The sequence below is a fragment of the Gambusia affinis genome, linkage group LG04 (assembly GCF_019740435.1).
Source record: "Gambusia affinis linkage group LG04, SWU_Gaff_1.0, whole genome shotgun sequence".
In the NCBI taxonomy this organism is placed as follows: Eukaryota; Metazoa; Chordata; class Actinopteri; order Cyprinodontiformes; family Poeciliidae; genus Gambusia; species Gambusia affinis.
Window position 1 is genome coordinate 152,142 of NC_057871.1, and position 17,678 is coordinate 169,819.

A 17,678-nucleotide genomic window follows, 5' to 3' on the forward strand; every position below is an offset into this window, starting at 1 on the left:
ATTAGTGAGAAAAGAATGACTTCAATAGAGTTTTGTGCCCCTGTTATCTCTGAGTCCTGAACAGAAGAACCAATATTAAAGGTCCTTTACGGGTCCATGAGCCATAGATTGAGAAACTGTGAAGGGAAACTGTAATAACTGTGGTTCTGTAACAAAATTATCCCATTGAAATATAACAAATAAGATGTTGGAGAACATTTTAACCAAAACTATGGTTCTGAAAGAAAAGTTTTAAAATAAATAAATAATTTAAAAGCTGAACTGTTGCAGACAGAGACAGTAAATAAAATGTTATCAATGAGAATTACAAACTGGTCCTATATAAAATACTGGTGTCCCTTGACTTTCCTTTCTTTTTGAAATTCTATGCTGTGTTACATAAAATATTACTAATTTTTTTTTTCCTTTTGTGTTAAGAATTACAAAACCTTGCTACTGCTGTGTTTATAATGTTTTGGTATACCATATAATATTTGGTTGCGTTTAAATTGAACAAAGGAAAGTTTCTATAAAATACAGCTGTGATAAATTTGAACTTAGAGGTTAAAATGATTTTGTTGTCCTGGAAGTACTAGTTATGAAAAAAATTAATTAATTTAAATAATTAATGAAGCGCTTCAGCAAAAACTTGATCAATTGGTTGCTATGATCCTACATTTCTACCTTGATCTTCACTAACTGAAATCTTCTGACTAAACCAAACTTGATGCAGTTTGTTGATGGTTCTGCATCATGTGACCATGCTACTGATCTAACCTTGTTTGCTGTTTTGCATAAATCACCTATGTTTGGCTCCATGTTCAAACATTTTCCTGCTAAAACATCTGTGCTAGTAGCCCTAACTGATGCATGAAAACTAGTTGCTTGTATGTTATTATTCTCACTGATTCCAAGATTCTTATTATGTTGTCTTATTGCTAAAACTTGTCCACTATGCTTTGTCGAGCCTCAGACAGTGAAAACCTTCCTTCCATTTCCTGCCAAAGTGCTGCAGCCATCAGACCGGCTGACGGGTCCAAATGCTGGCAGAGGCCGTTCCAGAGGATTTTCCAGGTGTAACTGGTGACCAACACACCTGCTGAAGTCCAGGAAGGAACAACCTGAATCCACACCAACCACTGTGAAGGACTACCTGTCTGTAATATGACTACATCACAACTCTAAATCTGAAACAACAACAGATTGGTGTTAAGTGCTAGTAACCTCTGACACCCAACATTCCAGAAGAGGAAAGAAACGGAATGAGGGGGAATATGGAAAAGATGGAAAATAACAACAACCATTGGTTGCTTTTGTACGTCAAAAGGCTCCCCAACCAAAGAACTATTGCTGGTCCACTGGCGAGTGGCCGAAGTGGGGAGTGAAGACTGAAATAAATATTTAGTAAAGATCCTGAGAGAGAAAGAAGAAAAACAAGGACGTTCATTACTCATTGTTCCAGTTACAGACATTTGTGTTGGTTATTTCTAATATTTCTTGTTGTTGTTTGTTTTTCTTTATAAATGTTTTAATGTTTTTTTTTCTCCTCCTTAATTAGTTTTGTATTACGTTATTATTTTATTGTTTCTTGGATTTTTATGTCTTTAATCATTGGTATGATACCTCCTCACTTTTCCTGGACAGAACATATACAGGGCAAGGAGGGGTTGCAAGATAAGTTTTCCTACCCAACTCAGAGAAAATATTGTTATGGAGTAGACAAGGTTGCTGCCGGTAGGTTTTTCGTATCTTGCGTATATGTTCCTTTTGTTACATCTTCCAGGATAGTGTTGTGTTATGACTGAGGAGGGAAATGTGTTGATTAATATTAAATATTTTCATATTTATTTATAATCAAAAGGGGGGAAATGTCATGGAAAAATTACTATAAGGTCACATTTGCTGGTCATGTCATATGATATGCTTATGAACTATCACCAAAAGAATTATTTGGGTTTCACGTAGAAGGTTAGAAGTTGTTTTTCCACTACTGCGTCAGAACCAGACTATCTCTCCCTTTGTTTAATTCTTTATCGTTGGTATAAAACTCATGTGTTGTCTCTGCCTGGCAGAGCTTAGCAAGCTTTTCATCCAGACCTGCTTCATTACTGATTGTCCTACAAGCTCTCTGTATTGTGCACAATATATGAATAAACCTGATTGAGTGATTTCACCTGAACAGTGCTTGGAAATAGAATTTTTTCCACGACAATCTTTTACGGTTCCAGTAATGAATAATAAAGACTTTGTGTTATTCTGATTTAGTAATGTAATTATATTAGATGTGCTACCACGCCCACGCCACTAGAGGCAGTATCAGGCCTGAAAAGATGCAACTAAGCAGCAGATTTAGAAGTTCACGTAAAGCTACAGATTTAGTTAAAAACTGTGAGCTGAGCTGAAGAAAATAAGAGAGAGAAGTTTAAATACACGCTGAGAGTGAAACTCCTTCCTAAAGGTGAAAATGTATCAAATTTCTAAAGAAAATAAAAACTGGAGGCCGTGGATAATATAGGAAATAGCGCCCCCTTCACTTCCGAAGTGCAATGGTCTCATTTCCATATAAGGTCTGAGACCGACAGCGGTCCGTCCCGCCACTTCCTGTTTGCTGCAGCGAGGTGGACTTTCTGGTCAGGCAGCAGAACTAAAATCTATTTCAATGTTTTCTAGCGCATCTGGTTTGTCTCTCAATATTGATAAATGTGAACTTTTGCTGATCCATTCCAGCTCTGAGACGTCTGTTGCCTCCATTACAGTAAAGTCTGAGGTTAAATATCTGGGAATGCTGATTTCAAAAGACATTATTAGAAGAGAGGAGGAAAACATTTGTAGTTGCTTGGATGGTATGAAGAGATCATTGAGTCATTGGTTAACTAGAGATCTGACTATTTTTGGACAAACACTTCTGTCCAAAGCTGAAGGAGAGTCCAAATTAATTTCTCCGTGCCATTCTGCTTTTATCTCCTGCAAGAATATTAAGAAACCAATTCAATAATCTTTCAATTTATCTGGAGAAACAAAACTCACTATTTAAGACGATCTGATCTTATTAAAGATTATGATAGAGGAATTAGAGCATTAGATTTTGAGGCTTTGATTGGCTCATCTAGAATAAATTGGCTGAAGATCTTTTTGTCTCATTCCAACTCAATGTGGTTTCATATCCCTAAATCTATATTTAATAAACTTGGTGGCTTGGATTTCCTGCTTAAATGTGATTTTGAATTAACCAAGATTAATATTACACTGTCTAATTTTCACAAGCAAGTTTTACATTTTTGGAAAATATTTAGCCACATTTTGACCCCACATGGATCTGTAGTGTGGAATAACAGATCAATATTGATAAATAGAAAATCTATTTTTAAAACTGACTGGTATGAAAAAGGTATTTTATTTGTAACTGACTTAATGGATAGTAATGGTATGTTGTTAAATCATAGAGATTTCACTAACAAATTTGATCTGAACTGTTCTTGTAATGAATATTTAAAAGTATGTAAATTTATCCCCGTAGCTCTGATCATCTCATCCAAAACACCTTAAGATACTCAAATGTCACTTCATCTTTACCCAAATTAAAAATTGGAGAATATAGTGTGACTGATACAAAGTGCAACAATGTTCTGCTTGTGACTGCCTTCAAATCTAAATTATTTAATAATTACAATAATAATATCTTGATAACAACCAATCTGTCTAGAATTGAGAAGATGTTCTCCAAGTACGTAAAATGGCCGATTTCACCAAAGGTTAAAGAAACTCACTTCAAAATTTCTCACAATTTTTACCCAGTGGCTGAATTTTTGCACAAAAGATTTAAATTTGATTTAGCATGTTGTGCCTTTTGTGATTGTCCAGAAGAATCCAATAATCATCTTTTTTTTCTTGTGTCCCTTTTCTTTTAAACTATGGAGAGACATTAAAAATTGGTTGTCCCTTAAAATTGAAGACATTCCTGAGATAACCATCACCCATATTTTATATTATATTGATGGCCTTGATAGTAAAATATCTGACATGGTTAATATTATCTTTTTACTTGTTAAATATCACATACTCTGCTGTAAATGGAGAGGTTCTACTCCTTGTTTTGATTTTTTTCTTAACCAATTTAAACTTTATTTCACCTCACTGAAACTTTTGAAATCTGTTTCTGCAAGAAAAGTAACTGCCAGTATCTCAACTTTTCTTTTGTTTTAAAATCCTGCTCTATTATTTTTCATTTGCCTTAATGTTTTATGTGCTTGTCTTTAGTCTTAGCCCCTTGTTTTTTTGTTTATTTTTTCTACCTATGTTGCAATGTTCTTGCACCTCATCAAGACTTTGTATACAATTTGTTCAATAAAAAAAACAACAACAAAAAAAAAACTCTTCAAAAAAAAAAAAAAAAAAAAAAAGCAGAACTTACATGAACCTCGGCTTTACTGTTTCCAGCCTGCAGAGGGCGACACCGCACCGTTGATCCGGGACGGTGAGAAGAAGAAAGCAGCAGGACGGAGAGGGAACCGCCGGTTCCGAACTCTGCGGATTGATTCTGAAGGAGGTTCGGCATCGGTTTGCGGTGCTTTTCTGGGCATGCGCTTGGACTTATCACGTGGTTTGCTGCAGGTTGACGGTCAGGTGAGGACTTCCGGTCTGGTTCGAAACCATCAGGTGGTTATAATCGGATCCATTTCGGGGGTTCTGGATCCTCAACCCGCTGATGGTTCTGCTGAGCATCAACTCCTCTTGCAAAGAGACTGGACCCGACCAGAACCAGAACCAGAACGGCGTTGTTTACAGTGTTTCCTACTCCTGCTTCCAGCTGCTGGCTGATGAACAGTGAACAGTGCGGTTCTGGTTCTGGTTGTATGAAGAGAAAAATCCGAACCTGAAGTCAAAAGTCGAGACTTACTGACATGTATGGATATCATATTTTGTTACAATAATTCACTGGAAATTGAAAATTTTTCTTTGACTAATAAACCAAACTGAATATTTGGTGTTGAAACAAAATCCACATTTATGGTTTTAGAAGACAGAAAGTTATGAAGTAGTTCCCATAAATTTAGTTATTCTTTACATTCATTAAACAAATGTTTAGTTGTTTTTGATTTATTCTATAAATCTGTTTTAAGAGTTTTGGTTGCATCACTTTTAGTTAATGTTTCACCAAAATATGCCAAATCTTTGAAGCCAATTATCTTTCTATATTTATCAATTAGTTTAGTGATCTGCAACAGACTGGCGACCTGTCCAGGGTGACCCCGCCTCTCGCCCGGAACGTCAGCTGGGGATTGGCACCAGCAACCCTCCTGACCCCATTAGGGACAAAGGGTGAATAGAAAATGGATGGATAGTTTAGTCATTTTTCCTTCACTAGTAGCTTCACATTTAATAATCCACATTTCTCAGTAGTTACACATGTGAAAAACAGAAACAACTTGAATCTGACAAACGTAATAATGAATTCAATTTCTTTTCAAACGTCATTCAACGTTTTAAAAATAACCTCACCAAACAGGACAAACGGTTCAGCCGGTTCTCCTCCGCTCCACATGCCAGTTAGGAACCTTTTCCAGATGTTTCAGCTCCTTCCAAAGATGCTCAATAGGATTCGGGTCAGAGGTCAGAGGTCTTCTCTGATCTTCACTGATCTTTAACACTGAATCAGCGCCTCTGTTTTTCAGCGGAGGCTCCACCGTCTTTTATGTCTTTCACTGTTTAGGACTCTTTCAGCTGCATGCTCTCTTTGGAGAAGGAATCCATTTGTTTCTCCATTTCTGTTATTTTCTTCTTAGTCTTTGAGCTCCTCCGACTGGAGCTGAACCGACTTAGCAATAGCGGCTAACATAGCACCGTGCTGCTTCATTTGTAAGACAATTTCTTCCATGCAGTCGTCTACGTCCTTCTGACTTCATTTGCTAGCCCTAGCTGCCTCCACTGACAGTGAAGTCACTCCCGGAGCTTTTAGGATGCAGAATTTTGACCGCAGGTGGCGTAAACCTCTGACCTGTGAGTCCTGATATCTCCCATGATGCTCCTCTGCAGCATGGCGGTCCAGCTGTGGTGCCTGTCGTTCCGTCAGCCATACGCCGGTTTGGTTCTGGACGGGGTGAAGACCGTGGAGAGCCGCTGGCGCCCCCTGCTGGCGCCGCTGGAGAACCTCACCCTGGCGATCCACATCGCCCGGCGGGACTGGGAGGGGGAGGAGTGGAGGGCGGTGTTGGGCGGAGCCTGGGGGCTGAGCGCCGCCGGCGTCCAGGAGCTGCTGGAGTCTGGGGACCGCTTCGGCCGCGGCGTGGTGGCAGGTAGGCAGAGACGATGTAATTACTTTGAAAAAGTAACTTCTAAGATCACATTTTACCTTTTTAGTTACTTTCAGCATCTGCTGATAACTAATCAATGTAAAAATTACTCTGAGTTTTGACAAAACTTATGGAATCACTATTTATTTTATAAACATCAATAATGTGTCTCCACTTGTGAGTTTGAAGTGAAGAATAAATCGTTTAATGGTTACAACAGTCCAAAAAAAAAAAACTTGATAATTTTTGTTTTTTTCTTTGTTCCACTGTCTGTAAAACTCTAGATAAGGTTTTAAAGCCCCCATGCAGCCCCCTCTGGGTTACGGCCCAGCGCTCCTCCTGCAGCTCCACCAATCAGATGGCTGCACTGATTAGTGACACTTATCTCAACTCCAATGATTGGTCACGTTCAGTTGTGTAACTTTAGGAACTCCTTAATCCGATTAGTCTCCATGTTTAAAGTTTTCTGGAAACTCGACATCGTTCACAGGTCATATAAATATAATGATATATATTTCTATAAAGACACAGCAGATCATCAGTCAAATTCTGGGGTTTATTCTGCTTATTTCTAAATGAGCAGCTTCACCTTCAGAAGCAAACCCAGAAAACTGAACCCGGCTCATTAAATAAGAAACTTTAGAAAAAAACCAGTCCAAAGTCGCTTATAATAATTGGACCCAAAGTCGTTCCTGTTTTTCCAGGAATAAGATGCGAGTCTCCTCCATGGTTCAGCATGGCAACAGTGGCGAGACGCACAGAGATTAAATGACTAAAGAAAATAGATCACCTGTTTCTGAAAACAGTGGCTGGATTAGTTACTGACATCACTGCATGTAGGGGACCCTGAACGCACCACAAGTCTGCACATGGTGGCAAGTGGTGACCTGCGACTGCCGAGCTTTACACGCCACCCTGAACGGGTCACCCTCCTGCCAGGCCCTGAATGGTGGTGCGTTCAGGGTGGCGTGTAAAGCTCAGTCATGAATGCATTGCTCTCTGTTCCTGCCAGGCCTGGTGGATGTGGGCAGGACCTGGCAGTGCCCCGCCTCTCTGCCAGAGGCGGAGCTAGCGGAGCTGCAGCGGTCGGCCGTTCTGATTGGTCTAGAGCAGAAGCACCTGACCTGGCTGTCCAATCCTCGCTGGCTGAAGGGGCCCCTGAAGGCCCCAGGTGGTCGTGACCTCTGGACTGTGGAGATTCCCGCTGAGCTGTTGCCATGACAACGCTGGCAGTAACAAGGAAGTAACATTGGGGTCACCACTGGTCTCCATGGCAACAGAAATCTGCTGACACCCTGCTTCCTGTGTAAGCTCCTCCCCCTGGCCAGACGGACGGGTGCTGGTCTGGTCCAATGTCAGCTTCCATCATGTTTGTAAATATTTTGTGTTCATTTTTGTAATCAATAAATTTCTACTGGTTGAAAATATTTCTGCTCATTTCCAGTTTTCTAAACAAGTGGGGGAGGGGCTGATATTGCTCACTTCAAACCAGAACTCCCCTCCAGATCAGGTTCTGGTCCCAGGGAGTCAGACTCCGCCCCCTTCAGCCCAGAAATGTAAAGGACCCAGTTCTGCTGTGGAACAAACTTTATTCACCCAAAACAAACTAGCACCAGAACTGAACACAAAGAAATCCCTCCAAAGGTGAGGGACTAGCCCCGCCCCCCACTCTGATTGGATGCTGTTCAGAACAACCCGGTTCTGATTGCTCCGTCTTCTGAACAGCAATTGACTGTGGCAGACATGTTGGAGAAAACCATGCTAGCAGTTAGCTGTCAGCTAGCTGCTAGCCTAGCACATCTCAGTCATGTGACTGATTTTAGTTTGAACTCAAGTTTTGAACCTGAACCAGCTAGCGCTGCCCATTGAAAATAAAGGGAGCTGTTAGCCACAAGCTAACGTTCAGATGGAGGGGGGCACGTAGTGCATGGGGGTGTGGTGAGGGTGGGGGGCAGTAATGTAGCCGACCACATGAGGACTGGGGGCGGGACAGTAGACCCGGGGGGCGTGGCCTGAAGTCGACAGCGCCCCCCAGTGGGCAGGAACACAAGGATGGTAAGAGGAGTGGGGCAGGTGGGCCGGGTGAGGAAGAGGAGGGTGAGGCGCTGCTGGCAGGTAGCCAGCAGGGGGCGGAGCTTCAAACGGCAGGTGCAGCAGAGTAGGGGCAGGAAGGGCAGTCTGATCCTGGTACAGCAGTCCTGAGGGGGCGGAGCCTGGAGAAGCTGGGGTGACGATGGAGGCGGGGCCTTCTGCTGAGGAGGCGGGGCCTGAGAAGTGGGAGGAACATCAGAGGTTCAGACTGTCTGTCTTATGGAGTTCCTACCGTCAGAAGGTGGCGCCGGTACCCACCGCTGGCCTGGCCGTCCGATGCCCTGGAGGATTCTGGGTAGGAGGAGGGGGGCTGCTGGGCCCGGCCGCTCTCAGGGAAGGAAGTGGGGGCCGCTGGGGGCAGAAGCACAGGAAGGAGTCATCACATCCCAGTTCAGACTGGTTTCACTGGTTTTTAACAGACTCTGTTGTCGGCTCCGGCCCAAACGACCCGGTTCTGTCGATGAAATCTGGACCCGACTCACCGTGGGGGGTGGGCTCCTGGCCCGGGTAGGGGGGGTAGTGCTGGTAGGGGTAGGCCAGCTCCGGCGAGGTGGGGGGGGGGTAGGCCTGCTGCTGCTGCCAGCAGCTCTGGTGGAACCACTCAGTTGCCCCCAGTTACTCACCTGCACTCCCAGGTTGTAGTAGTACTGGATGACCCTGCAGTCTGAACACAAACATCATCAGATCTAAAGCCGACCCCTGGGGGGTCAGACAGAACCATGTGACCTCTGACCTCTGGGTAAGTCGCTGCCGTTTGGGTCGTAGGAGTAAGGGGGCGGAGCCAGCACGGTGCACAGCGGCTCGCCCGACTCGCTGACCAACCAGGGAGCAGCAGCGGATATCGTCATGGAAACTGAGGAGAGAAAACCAATCAGATCTCCCAGCTGACCGGCGGCCCCGCCCACAGACGGCAGGTGTACCTGGGCGAGTCTGAGCGTGTGCGGCCGGCGGCAGGTGAGGGGCGGCCGGAACCCGAGACGGCGAGGGAGGCGAGGAAGAGGAGGAGGATGGGGAGGAGCAGATGACGGGCAGCGGCTTCACCACCTGGAACAGACACACCTGAGGCAGTTCAGCTGACAGTCGGGCCGTCCCATCAGCGCCCTCTAGAGGCGAACGTCAGGGAGTTCAGGTTACGAGCTCCGAGTCGAAACGTCGGCACCAAAATGGCGAACCGGTCGCATTTAAACAGACAGTAAAGATATTTCTGCTTCCCAAAATCGTCACTTGAGACAATGGAGCAAAACTCGTTACATCACTAGTTCAAACAAAAACAGACTTTTTATTTTGCAACAGACGGCCAACTGTTTTAAAAAAAAAAAACAAAAAAACGTTGAAACACTCAATTTAACAGTCTGTGGTTTGACTGGCTTCACATTTTATGTGGCTGAAAGTTAGTTTGCTGTAAAGTGGAGCTGATGTGCCAAAAACAAATTTAACAACAGAATATAAATTTATTTAAAAAAAGCCTGATGCTACATTTCAAAAATAAACTAAACTTTAAGAGAAACTATGAATGTTGTGACTTTATGACCCAAAAATGTAACAATAAATTCATCACTTTTCTCCTCTAGTCTAAGAAAACATTTGTTTAAAAATCATAATAAACCCAAACAGCTTTTATTCCACTCCAACAAACTTAATATTAATTTCATAATTAATGACATTTTCCCTGTGATGACTTTCTGCAAAAGAAATTCAAGATAGATATCAATTCCTGCGTTTTGTGACAGATTTTCAGACAAGTGCAACTTTATTAAAGTTTTAGAAAGATTTTCAAAAGTGGATATTGCACAAGAAATAATTCTATAGTTAAGTTTTGAAATAATAAAATTTGGTCTTGTAACAGGAGACCAAAGAGTTAAATTATAATATATTTAATCCTAAAAATCACCTCCACTTTAAAGTGAAATCATTTTATTTTAGTTTAAATGTTGTAGCATCAGAAAAGGCCAATCTGTAACCAACATGTTAATATCTTAAGATTTGACATTTGTTTTATTTTCCTCACTCAGTTTGTGATTATTCTTTTTATTTCTGATCAGTTTATTAAATCAAGCTTTTTTATTACTAATGTGGCTCGTCATATTTTCTTTGAATTTTATATAAATATGAAAAAACAACAAAACATTTCCATGAATCCAACTTCAAACTCAAAACGTTCAAAATGCAGCAATGAATTGTGGGTAATACACTTCGTCAAAATGCAGACTCAGCGTAAGAGTGGAAACAGGACCCAAAAGGGGCGGGGCTAGTGCAGGAAGTGGAGAACAGGGTACACAGTACGACCTGGAACCCTCCCACATGAACGAAGCAACCTCATTTGGTGAACGTCTGAAGCTGCATCACTCCCAACAGCCCATCTGTCTAGTCAAAGTCCAGTTCTGTTGATGAGGTGTGACTGCTAATTGACCTCTGACCTCTGGTCCTCCAAACCTCAGTCTGGGTCCAGTTTGAATGTGAATACCAAGCAGACCAGAGCAGGGCATTCTGGGTAAATCCAACCAAAGCTAACGTGCTAGCCTAGCGCTAGCAGCAGAAATGTCTCCTGGTCTTCAGCCAAAGACTAAAGAGAAATCCTCCAACACTAAAATCTGACGCCTCCATCTTGTTTCCATCTGGTGAAGAAGGAAGTTGCTCTCAGTGTCTTCAGAGGTTTTTGTGTGGTTTCCTTCAGTGGTTGTTGGTGCAGCGCCCCCACAGGCCAGGAGGGGAACAGGTTTCTCAGAGGGTTTAGGGTTAGCAGGGGGCAGAAGCAGGTGTGCTTACCTGAGGAGTGTAGCTGTAGGATCTGTCTGATCTGCTTGGAGAGTTGGTGAGACCCCTTTCCTGTTCGTCCTTTCACAATAAGACAAAATCAAATATATTTATTTATGAAGCATGTTTCCAACATGCAGCAGCAAAAAAGTTTTGCATAGAAAAACAACCAAAAAATTCAAAGGCAAGATCAAAGAATCAAAGATCAGACAGAAAAAACAGCCTGAACAGCTGGAAACCTGACAGCCAGCCACAAAGGTCAAAGGTCATAAAAATGAAACGCCTGGGTGCTGCAGAGTTGGTGAACTGATGGCCATAATGGAGGAAACTCTGAGGCGTTTGTGGGCGTGTCTGTAGTGATTCATGCTGAATGATGAAGGGCTAGCGTTAGCCCCGTAGCTACCGTCTGGACCAATCAGGAGAGAGGAGCTGCAGCCAATCGGGGAAGCGTCGTTACCTGAGTAGCGGTGGGTTCATCGGCTGTGTAGACACCTGGCATCTGGTAGCTCTGATCTACAACACAACACGATGTCACTTCCTGTCCCAGTAGGAAACATGGCAGCAATGTCCCGATCCTCACCCGGTGCGCCGAACACGTACTCCTCCGCGTACTCGACTGAAACGGATCACATAGCCGTCACACGGTACCCTTACCCAGGCTTTTATTCTGAAAGGTCTGCCACTCACCCTGGTCCTCCACGGTGCTGGCGTCCGCCTGGTCGTCCTCCGAGGAGCAGGGAGGCGTGGCGTCGGGCGGGGAGGCCGGCGGGCGGCTTGCCGCAGCCCGCTGCACCCGGTAGGAGGAGCCAGAGGGCGGTGAAGGGGTCCCACTGGGCGGAGCCACAGCAGGGCCCTGTGTGGGAGCACCGTCAGCAGGATTAGCCAATCAGGTGCCAGTAACCGACTCAACATCAGCGCTAATGGTGGCAGCTAGCTCTACTAGCAAATAGGGTTAGGGTCATGGTTGGTAAAAGTTGCTCTAAAGTTCTGAATAACTTTTGGAAATACACAGGTATTCTACAGTACAACTATTTCCCGATACTCCAACGTACCGATATCAGTACCGATATCGGTACCGATATCGGTACGTTGCCCCGACGACGCCGACATGAAGCAGTTCTGCTATGAAGTGTCGACACCTGGAAAAAACCTCAGCCTGAAGGAAATTAAATGAAATTCTCATCATTTAAACCCCGCCCACGGCCGATGGGACCCCCGATGGGACCCTCCCGTTCATGATGTTCAATACTGTAGCTGTGATCTGGAAGCAACCCGGTTCTGGTTGCTCACCTGCAGGGGGGGAAAGACGGCATCGCCGGCGTCCTCCAGCTGGTAGAAGGTCATGGGCGAGTCGAGGTCGGCCGCTTCCTCCACCGCCTCGGTGGGAAACCCGAACTGACATTCCTTACTGACGGCCAGCAGGTGGCGCCGACTGCGGCTGGCGACACAAAGACATGAAGGAGAAGGTTCTGAAAGACCCGTACTGGTTCTGGGCGTGTGGGCTTACCGGGACCGGAAGGCGTAGTTCTCGTAGTCATGGTAATATCTTCTGCCTGGGTGGTAATAGGTCAGCTGTGGACCAATCAGCTGACGGTTCAGGAACCGAGCAGGACTTCAGAGCAGAACCAGAACCCCGAGGTCGGGTCGGGTCAGAGAGAAGAACAGAAACCAGCCAATCAGACATGAAGTAGCTGGGGGCGAGGAGGCGACAGACGGCGGACATATTGGACGGCGTTCTACCTCGACACGCCGTAGCGTGGGGCTCTCGCTGCAGGGGGGTGGTGGTGTGGGGAGGCGTAGGGGTCATAGGTCATGGCGCCTGGTGACGGGGGGAGGGGTGGGCGAGGGTGACCCACAGGTTGGAAGCGGGGAGGGAGAGGTGAGAGGGCAGGGCCTCCATAGGAGATGGGCGGTGGCATCAGTAGCTCCGCCCCCTTTGCCCCGCTGCTCCCGCGGGACTTCCTGAAGTAACGATGGCGGTGATGGCGCTGACCTCGAGGCTCTGGGTCTGCTGAGACAACAAAGGGGTCACAGAGGGGTCACAGTGTACCCCAACAGAACCAGAACCAGAACCTCACCAGGATCTCCTTTCCTGGCCGGTGCCGCCACGTTCCAGGCAGGCACTGGGTTGACTGGTTTCAGATCCGTCAGCGGAACCAGGTGTCTGCATCACATCAGCAGGAACTTCAATCTGTTGCCAACAGCCAGATCCCGGTTCTAACAGGGTTCTGGTTCAGACCCGGTTCTGAATGGCTTACTTCTCTCCCAGCTCCTCGATGAACACAGTGACAGCAGTCGAGTGGGTTCCCACTTCCTGGATGAAGGCGTTGTAGAATTTCCCTTTGGGCTCCAGGCGGACCTGAAACCAGGAGACTGAGACTGATCCTGGTTCTAGAACCAGTCCAGGTTCCCGGTCCGGCCCTCCACCAGCTACAGAAGGACTGGAGAACAGCCAATCAGGAAGTGAGTCGTTACCTGGCACTTGTCTCCGAGAAAGTACTGTCGACCCGCGAACACCATGTAGTCCGTCTTCTGCATCTCTGCCACAGCACAGCAATCAGATTACTACAAACAACCTGACTTCATCCAGGTGTGTCTCACCTGTGATCAGCTGAACAGTTCACCTGGGACCAACAGTTCAAGACCGAGCAAAGTACGGCTGGGCAATATTTTCAATTGACGATATTTCGAATCGCTATATCGCAACCATCCAGTATAAACTGTCTTTCAAATAATAAATGTTCGCCGTCAAATTCACGGAGCGTATGGTTTATCCGACACCCTATGAATGCATCACTAGTCCCTCCCCCGCCCAACCTGAACATTTTCTACCAATCAGCTGCGCGAAGAAAACAAACAACATGGTGACAGCGACAGTTTGAATGAGACGGAAACTGAAGAGGAATCAGATGAACCGTCTGGTTCCGAAGAGAAACAGCAGGATCAATAATCTGGCACCGGTTTGGATTTTATATGGAGGATGTCGAGCAAAACTAGGTAATTTGCGAAACATGTTATCAAACTATCGCCACAAAAGTTCGTACCATAAATTTCTTTCACCACCCAGTGAGACTGTTCTGTTCGGAAGAACTGCAGCTATGATTCATTTATAGATATACAATGGAAAAATAACTCAAAACTACTCATTCTGTCTTTTTTTCACGGTTTTACGCTGCAAGTAGACTTGTTGCCATGGCAACTGACAACAACGCATCTTCATGTATCAGGATTCAGCACCAAAAACACTCCAACATTTCCCACATAGAGCAAAACATTCAGGTCATTACAGTTTCATGCTTTTAGACTTGATGTGTATTTTGCTTTTATTAGCGAGTGATCGCTGTGGTAGATTAGCCACCGCTGCTACTAGCCACGCTAACACAGATGTGGTAGATTAGCCACCGCTGCTATTAGCCACGCTAACACAGCTGTGGTAGATTAGCCACCGCTGCTATTAGCCACGCTAACACAGCTGTGGTAGATTAGCCACCGCTGCTGTGGTAGATTAGCCACCGCTGCTATTAGCCACGCTAACACAGCTGTGGTAGATTAGCCACCGTTGCTATTAGCCTCGCTAACACAGCTGTGGTAGATTAGCCACGGCTGCTATTAGACATGCTAACAGAGCAATGGTAGATTAGCCACCACTGCTATTAGCCATGCTAACTCAGCGGCAAACAGCTGCTCTACTGATGATCTGTCAGTGTGTGTGTCGGTCGCCTTTTTTATTTTAAAGCTGAAAGAAAACACACTTTATTCCACAGCACATCTATATGTTAAGTTTGTCAAAGTCAAGCAAAACTGACCTACTTCCTTCTCCTTCGCTAAAAGTAATTTCTCATCTTGTTATCTAGTCATAGTGTAGACAGTTCATAGCAAAACACTGCATCCCTTTTATTTCATATATCGACCTTTAAGTCTAACAGCGAAATGGCGACGGCAACCTGCATGGTGACGTCATGCTGCATGGAGTCCATAGTTTAAAATAACATTTGAGTTTATTTAAAAATATTGTGATATATATCGTGTATGGTAATATAACAAAAATATATCGGGACATTAAATTTTCCTCACATCGCCCAGGCCTAGAGCAAAGAGGTTCTGACAGACCGGAACCAGGACCGCCTGAGCTGCAGTATTACACAGACACCAGAAGGGGACAACATGAGTTTCATCCCCAACCTTTCAACCAATCAGAGTTCTACTGATCTGATCTGTTGATGTCTGATCAACGGGTTGGCCCATTGACTTCCTGCGTTACCTTTGCAGGTGTCCTGCCACACGTCAAACTCCAGGTTCCTGTAGACGTCACCGTCCAGAGACTTCAGGACCTTGTAGGGCAAACAGAGTCTGGAGGTGGGCGGAGCCTCAGCAGGCGGCTAAATGACAACAGACACGACATCAGCACAGGTAAAGCAAGGCCGCCATTTCATTGTCTGACCTTCCCGATGCGTTTGACTGAGCTGGACGCTCCGCTTCGGTCAGACTGCCAAAAAAATAAATAAATAAATTAACACCTGACAGTCAGCAGGGGGAGCTACATTGCAGGGATGAGGGGGCTTCTCCAGGTCTGGTCCTCCAGAACCGGTCCAATGGAATCGCCTCATTGGTGCATTCCCGGTTCAGCAGAAACCGGGCCGGACCTGCTGATCCGGTTCTGGAGATTCTGTACCAGACCTGCAGAAGCCGCCATCTTTATTTATTCCTGTATTTAAAGAGGAAGAAATAATCATCACTCCTCGACCGTCTTCTTCAGACTTCAGTGCCTTGTTTGTTGTCATGGAAACGGGGCTAGCTATATGTGGGCGGAGCCCGAGGCTGGCGGTCTCACCTTGGTCTCCTCTGCTGCTCCGCCCACCTCCGCCTCGTCCCTGCAGGTGAAACCAAAGAAACACTGACCTCATGTGACCACAGACTTCCAATCAGGAAGCTGGAAGGTTGGCTCACCTGAGCACCCGGTCCTCAGGTGCGTCGTAGACCACGTCAACATCGCTGCACACAGACAGGCTGTTTCTGTAGCGACGACCTCCGGCTCTGAAGGCCTCCATGGCCTGCCAGAGCTCCGCCCCCTCCACGCCAAACACCTGAGTGTACAGCAGCTCGTAGAGCAGAGCTGCACACAAAGACACACCTGAGCAGGTAGACATACCCACAGCCCCTCCCCTCGCCTGAGGCCACACCCACTCACACTGGCACAGTGCTGCTGAGGCTGGGTAGCTCCGCCCATAGATGATGTCATAGTGACCATTGATGGAGCAGCACAGGGTTACCTAGACAACAGGACAGCAAGCTCACCAGCAGCCAATCAGAGGCCAATCTGAAAACCTGACCTCAGTGACCCCACCTTGTCCTCAAAGTCGTTCTCTGAGATGACTGTGGCCGGTTTCCCGGGGTAACGGTAGATCAGGAAGCACCGCCTGCAGATGGACTAGAAGTTACCTGCAACCAGGTGACCATGTGACCTGCAGCAGTCATGTGACCTCACCTATAGAGCTGAGACAGAGCTTTAATCTCCACCTGACCCACCGTCTCCTGAAAACACACACACACACACACACACACACACACACACACACACACACACACACACACGGTGAGCTGGTAGGATCCAGGTGAGCTCAGGTGAGACAGAAGCTCACAAGGACTCACCTTGGGATCCTCCAGACGCTCCAGGTACTTCTCAAAGGAACCCTCCACAAACTGCAGAGACAACAACAGGTGTCAGGGGGCGGGGCTCCGGTTCTGTCAGAACCACTGATCCCAGCACTCTTTCAGCCCAAACAATCAGAACATGTACAGGTCAAAGGTCACCGAGGTTCTCCATTTCCAAAAGCAGAATACACCGACCCGGTTCTGGATAGCACAACTCCCCCAGAAGGTTTTCGCCAGTGGGAGTTTCGGTTCGGTTGGACCCAACTCACCGGCTCAAAGTTGCACCTGTTGGCCCGCATGAAGCTCGCGCAGTCCAGTCGTATCTTCTGATGGTAGTTCTGGGAGAAGTAGAGCTGCGGGACAAAACCGAACTGACTGAGTCAAATCGGAACCGTCACAGACACACTGGTCCTGTTCCAAATCTATCATCTCCATTCGGTGACCTCTGACCCCCAGCACCGGCTCACCTGCTCGGACACGGCCCGGAACAGGCTGGACGCGTCCCGCGCGACCATCTTCCGGTACAGACCCAGACTGGACAGGTACTCGTCCATGTTCACGAAGTACTTCTTCAGGCCTTTCTGCATCCCGCCGAACCGAACGGCGCTCCACGTGCACGGAACAGTTCCTGACCTCAGTGACTTCCGCTAAAGCGGCCGCGCGCGCCTCCAGGTGACTTCAATCAGGTCTAATGAGCGCCAGGGCGCGCGTTGTCTGCGAGGCGTTCACGGACCGAGAGAGGATCGGAAAGAACCGTTCTCTGCCTCGGAACCGCAGCACTGAATGAACCGGATCATTATGACGTCAGAGGAATCAACCATTGTTGCGTAGAAAGTTACAAAATTCACAATATATTCAGATTAATGACGTTAATTCTGATTTACTGAAGCTTCCGGCTGCAAGTGAGCACAG

The 17,678-nt window shown here is 46.0% G+C and overlaps 2 protein-coding genes across 5 annotated transcripts; one reads left to right on the forward strand and one right to left on the reverse strand.

Annotated features, from left to right (window-relative positions):
• The first annotated feature begins 4,555 nt into the window (after nucleotides 1–4,555).
• zgc:110222 (uncharacterized protein LOC550336 homolog) lies at nucleotides 4,556–7,696 on the forward strand. 4 transcript variants are annotated; one of them, XM_044115009.1, is made up of 3 exons: nucleotides 4,556–4,882; nucleotides 6,013–6,272; nucleotides 7,282–7,696. In XM_044115009.1, the coding sequence occupies exons 2-3, from the start codon at nucleotides 6,014–6,016 to the stop codon at nucleotides 7,488–7,490; spliced, it is 468 nt and encodes a 155-aa protein (XP_043970944.1). In that variant the 5' UTR covers nucleotides 4,556–4,882; nucleotide 6,013; the 3' UTR covers nucleotides 7,491–7,696. The 4 variants fall into 4 exon arrangements, with proteins under 4 accessions (XP_043970944.1, XP_043970946.1, XP_043970943.1 ...); XM_044115011.1 differs by lacking the exon at nucleotides 4,556–4,882 and adding an exon at nucleotides 5,278–5,298; XM_044115010.1 differs by lacking the exon at nucleotides 4,556–4,882 and adding an exon at nucleotides 5,308–5,589.
• A 145-nt stretch (nucleotides 7,697–7,841) lies between these two features.
• Nucleotides 7,842–17,603, reverse strand: alg13 (ALG13 UDP-N-acetylglucosaminyltransferase subunit). The gene is made up of 24 exons (XM_044114991.1): nucleotides 17,234–17,603; nucleotides 17,036–17,119; nucleotides 16,764–16,814; nucleotides 16,600–16,646; nucleotides 16,459–16,531; nucleotides 16,303–16,384; nucleotides 16,062–16,227; nucleotides 15,946–15,985; nucleotides 15,376–15,493; nucleotides 13,590–13,654; nucleotides 13,373–13,473; nucleotides 13,193–13,278; nucleotides 12,855–13,122; nucleotides 12,622–12,726; nucleotides 12,405–12,552; nucleotides 11,802–11,967; nucleotides 11,695–11,730; nucleotides 11,572–11,627; nucleotides 11,127–11,195; nucleotides 9,281–9,404; nucleotides 9,094–9,213; nucleotides 8,843–9,024; nucleotides 8,619–8,711; nucleotides 7,842–8,536 (listed from the first exon to the last, which is right to left on the reverse strand). The coding sequence occupies exons 1-24, from the start codon at nucleotides 17,351–17,353 to the stop codon at nucleotides 8,165–8,167; spliced, it is 2,772 nt and encodes a 923-aa protein (XP_043970926.1). The 5' UTR covers nucleotides 17,354–17,603; the 3' UTR covers nucleotides 7,842–8,164.
• Between the last annotated feature and the right edge of the window lie 75 nt (nucleotides 17,604–17,678).

What these genes read in the sequence shown, in the direction of transcription:
- zgc:110222 (XM_044115008.1), top strand. Translation starts at nt 5,996, where the DNA reads ATGATGCTCCTCTGCAGCATGGCGGTCCAGCTGTGGTGCCTGTCGTTC. An exon ending in CGGCCGCGGCGTGGTGGCAG is followed by an intron (nt 6,273 to 7,281) that starts GTAGGCAGAGAC and finishes TGTTCCTGCCAG; the next exon opens with GCCTGGTGGATGTGGGCAGG.
- alg13 (XM_044114991.1), bottom strand. Translation starts at nt 17,353, where the DNA reads ATGCAGAAAGGCCTGAAGAAGTACTTCGTGAACATGGACGAGTACCTG. An exon ending in AACTACGCCTTCCGGTCCCG is followed by an intron (nt 12,553 to 12,621) that starts GTAAGCCCACAC and finishes TTGTGTCGCCAG; the next exon opens with CCGCAGTCGGCGCCACCTGC. An exon ending in CCGTCTTTCCCCCCCTGCAG is followed by an intron (nt 11,968 to 12,404) that starts GTGAGCAACCAG and finishes GCTCCCACACAG; the next exon opens with GGCCCTGCTGTGGCTCCGCC.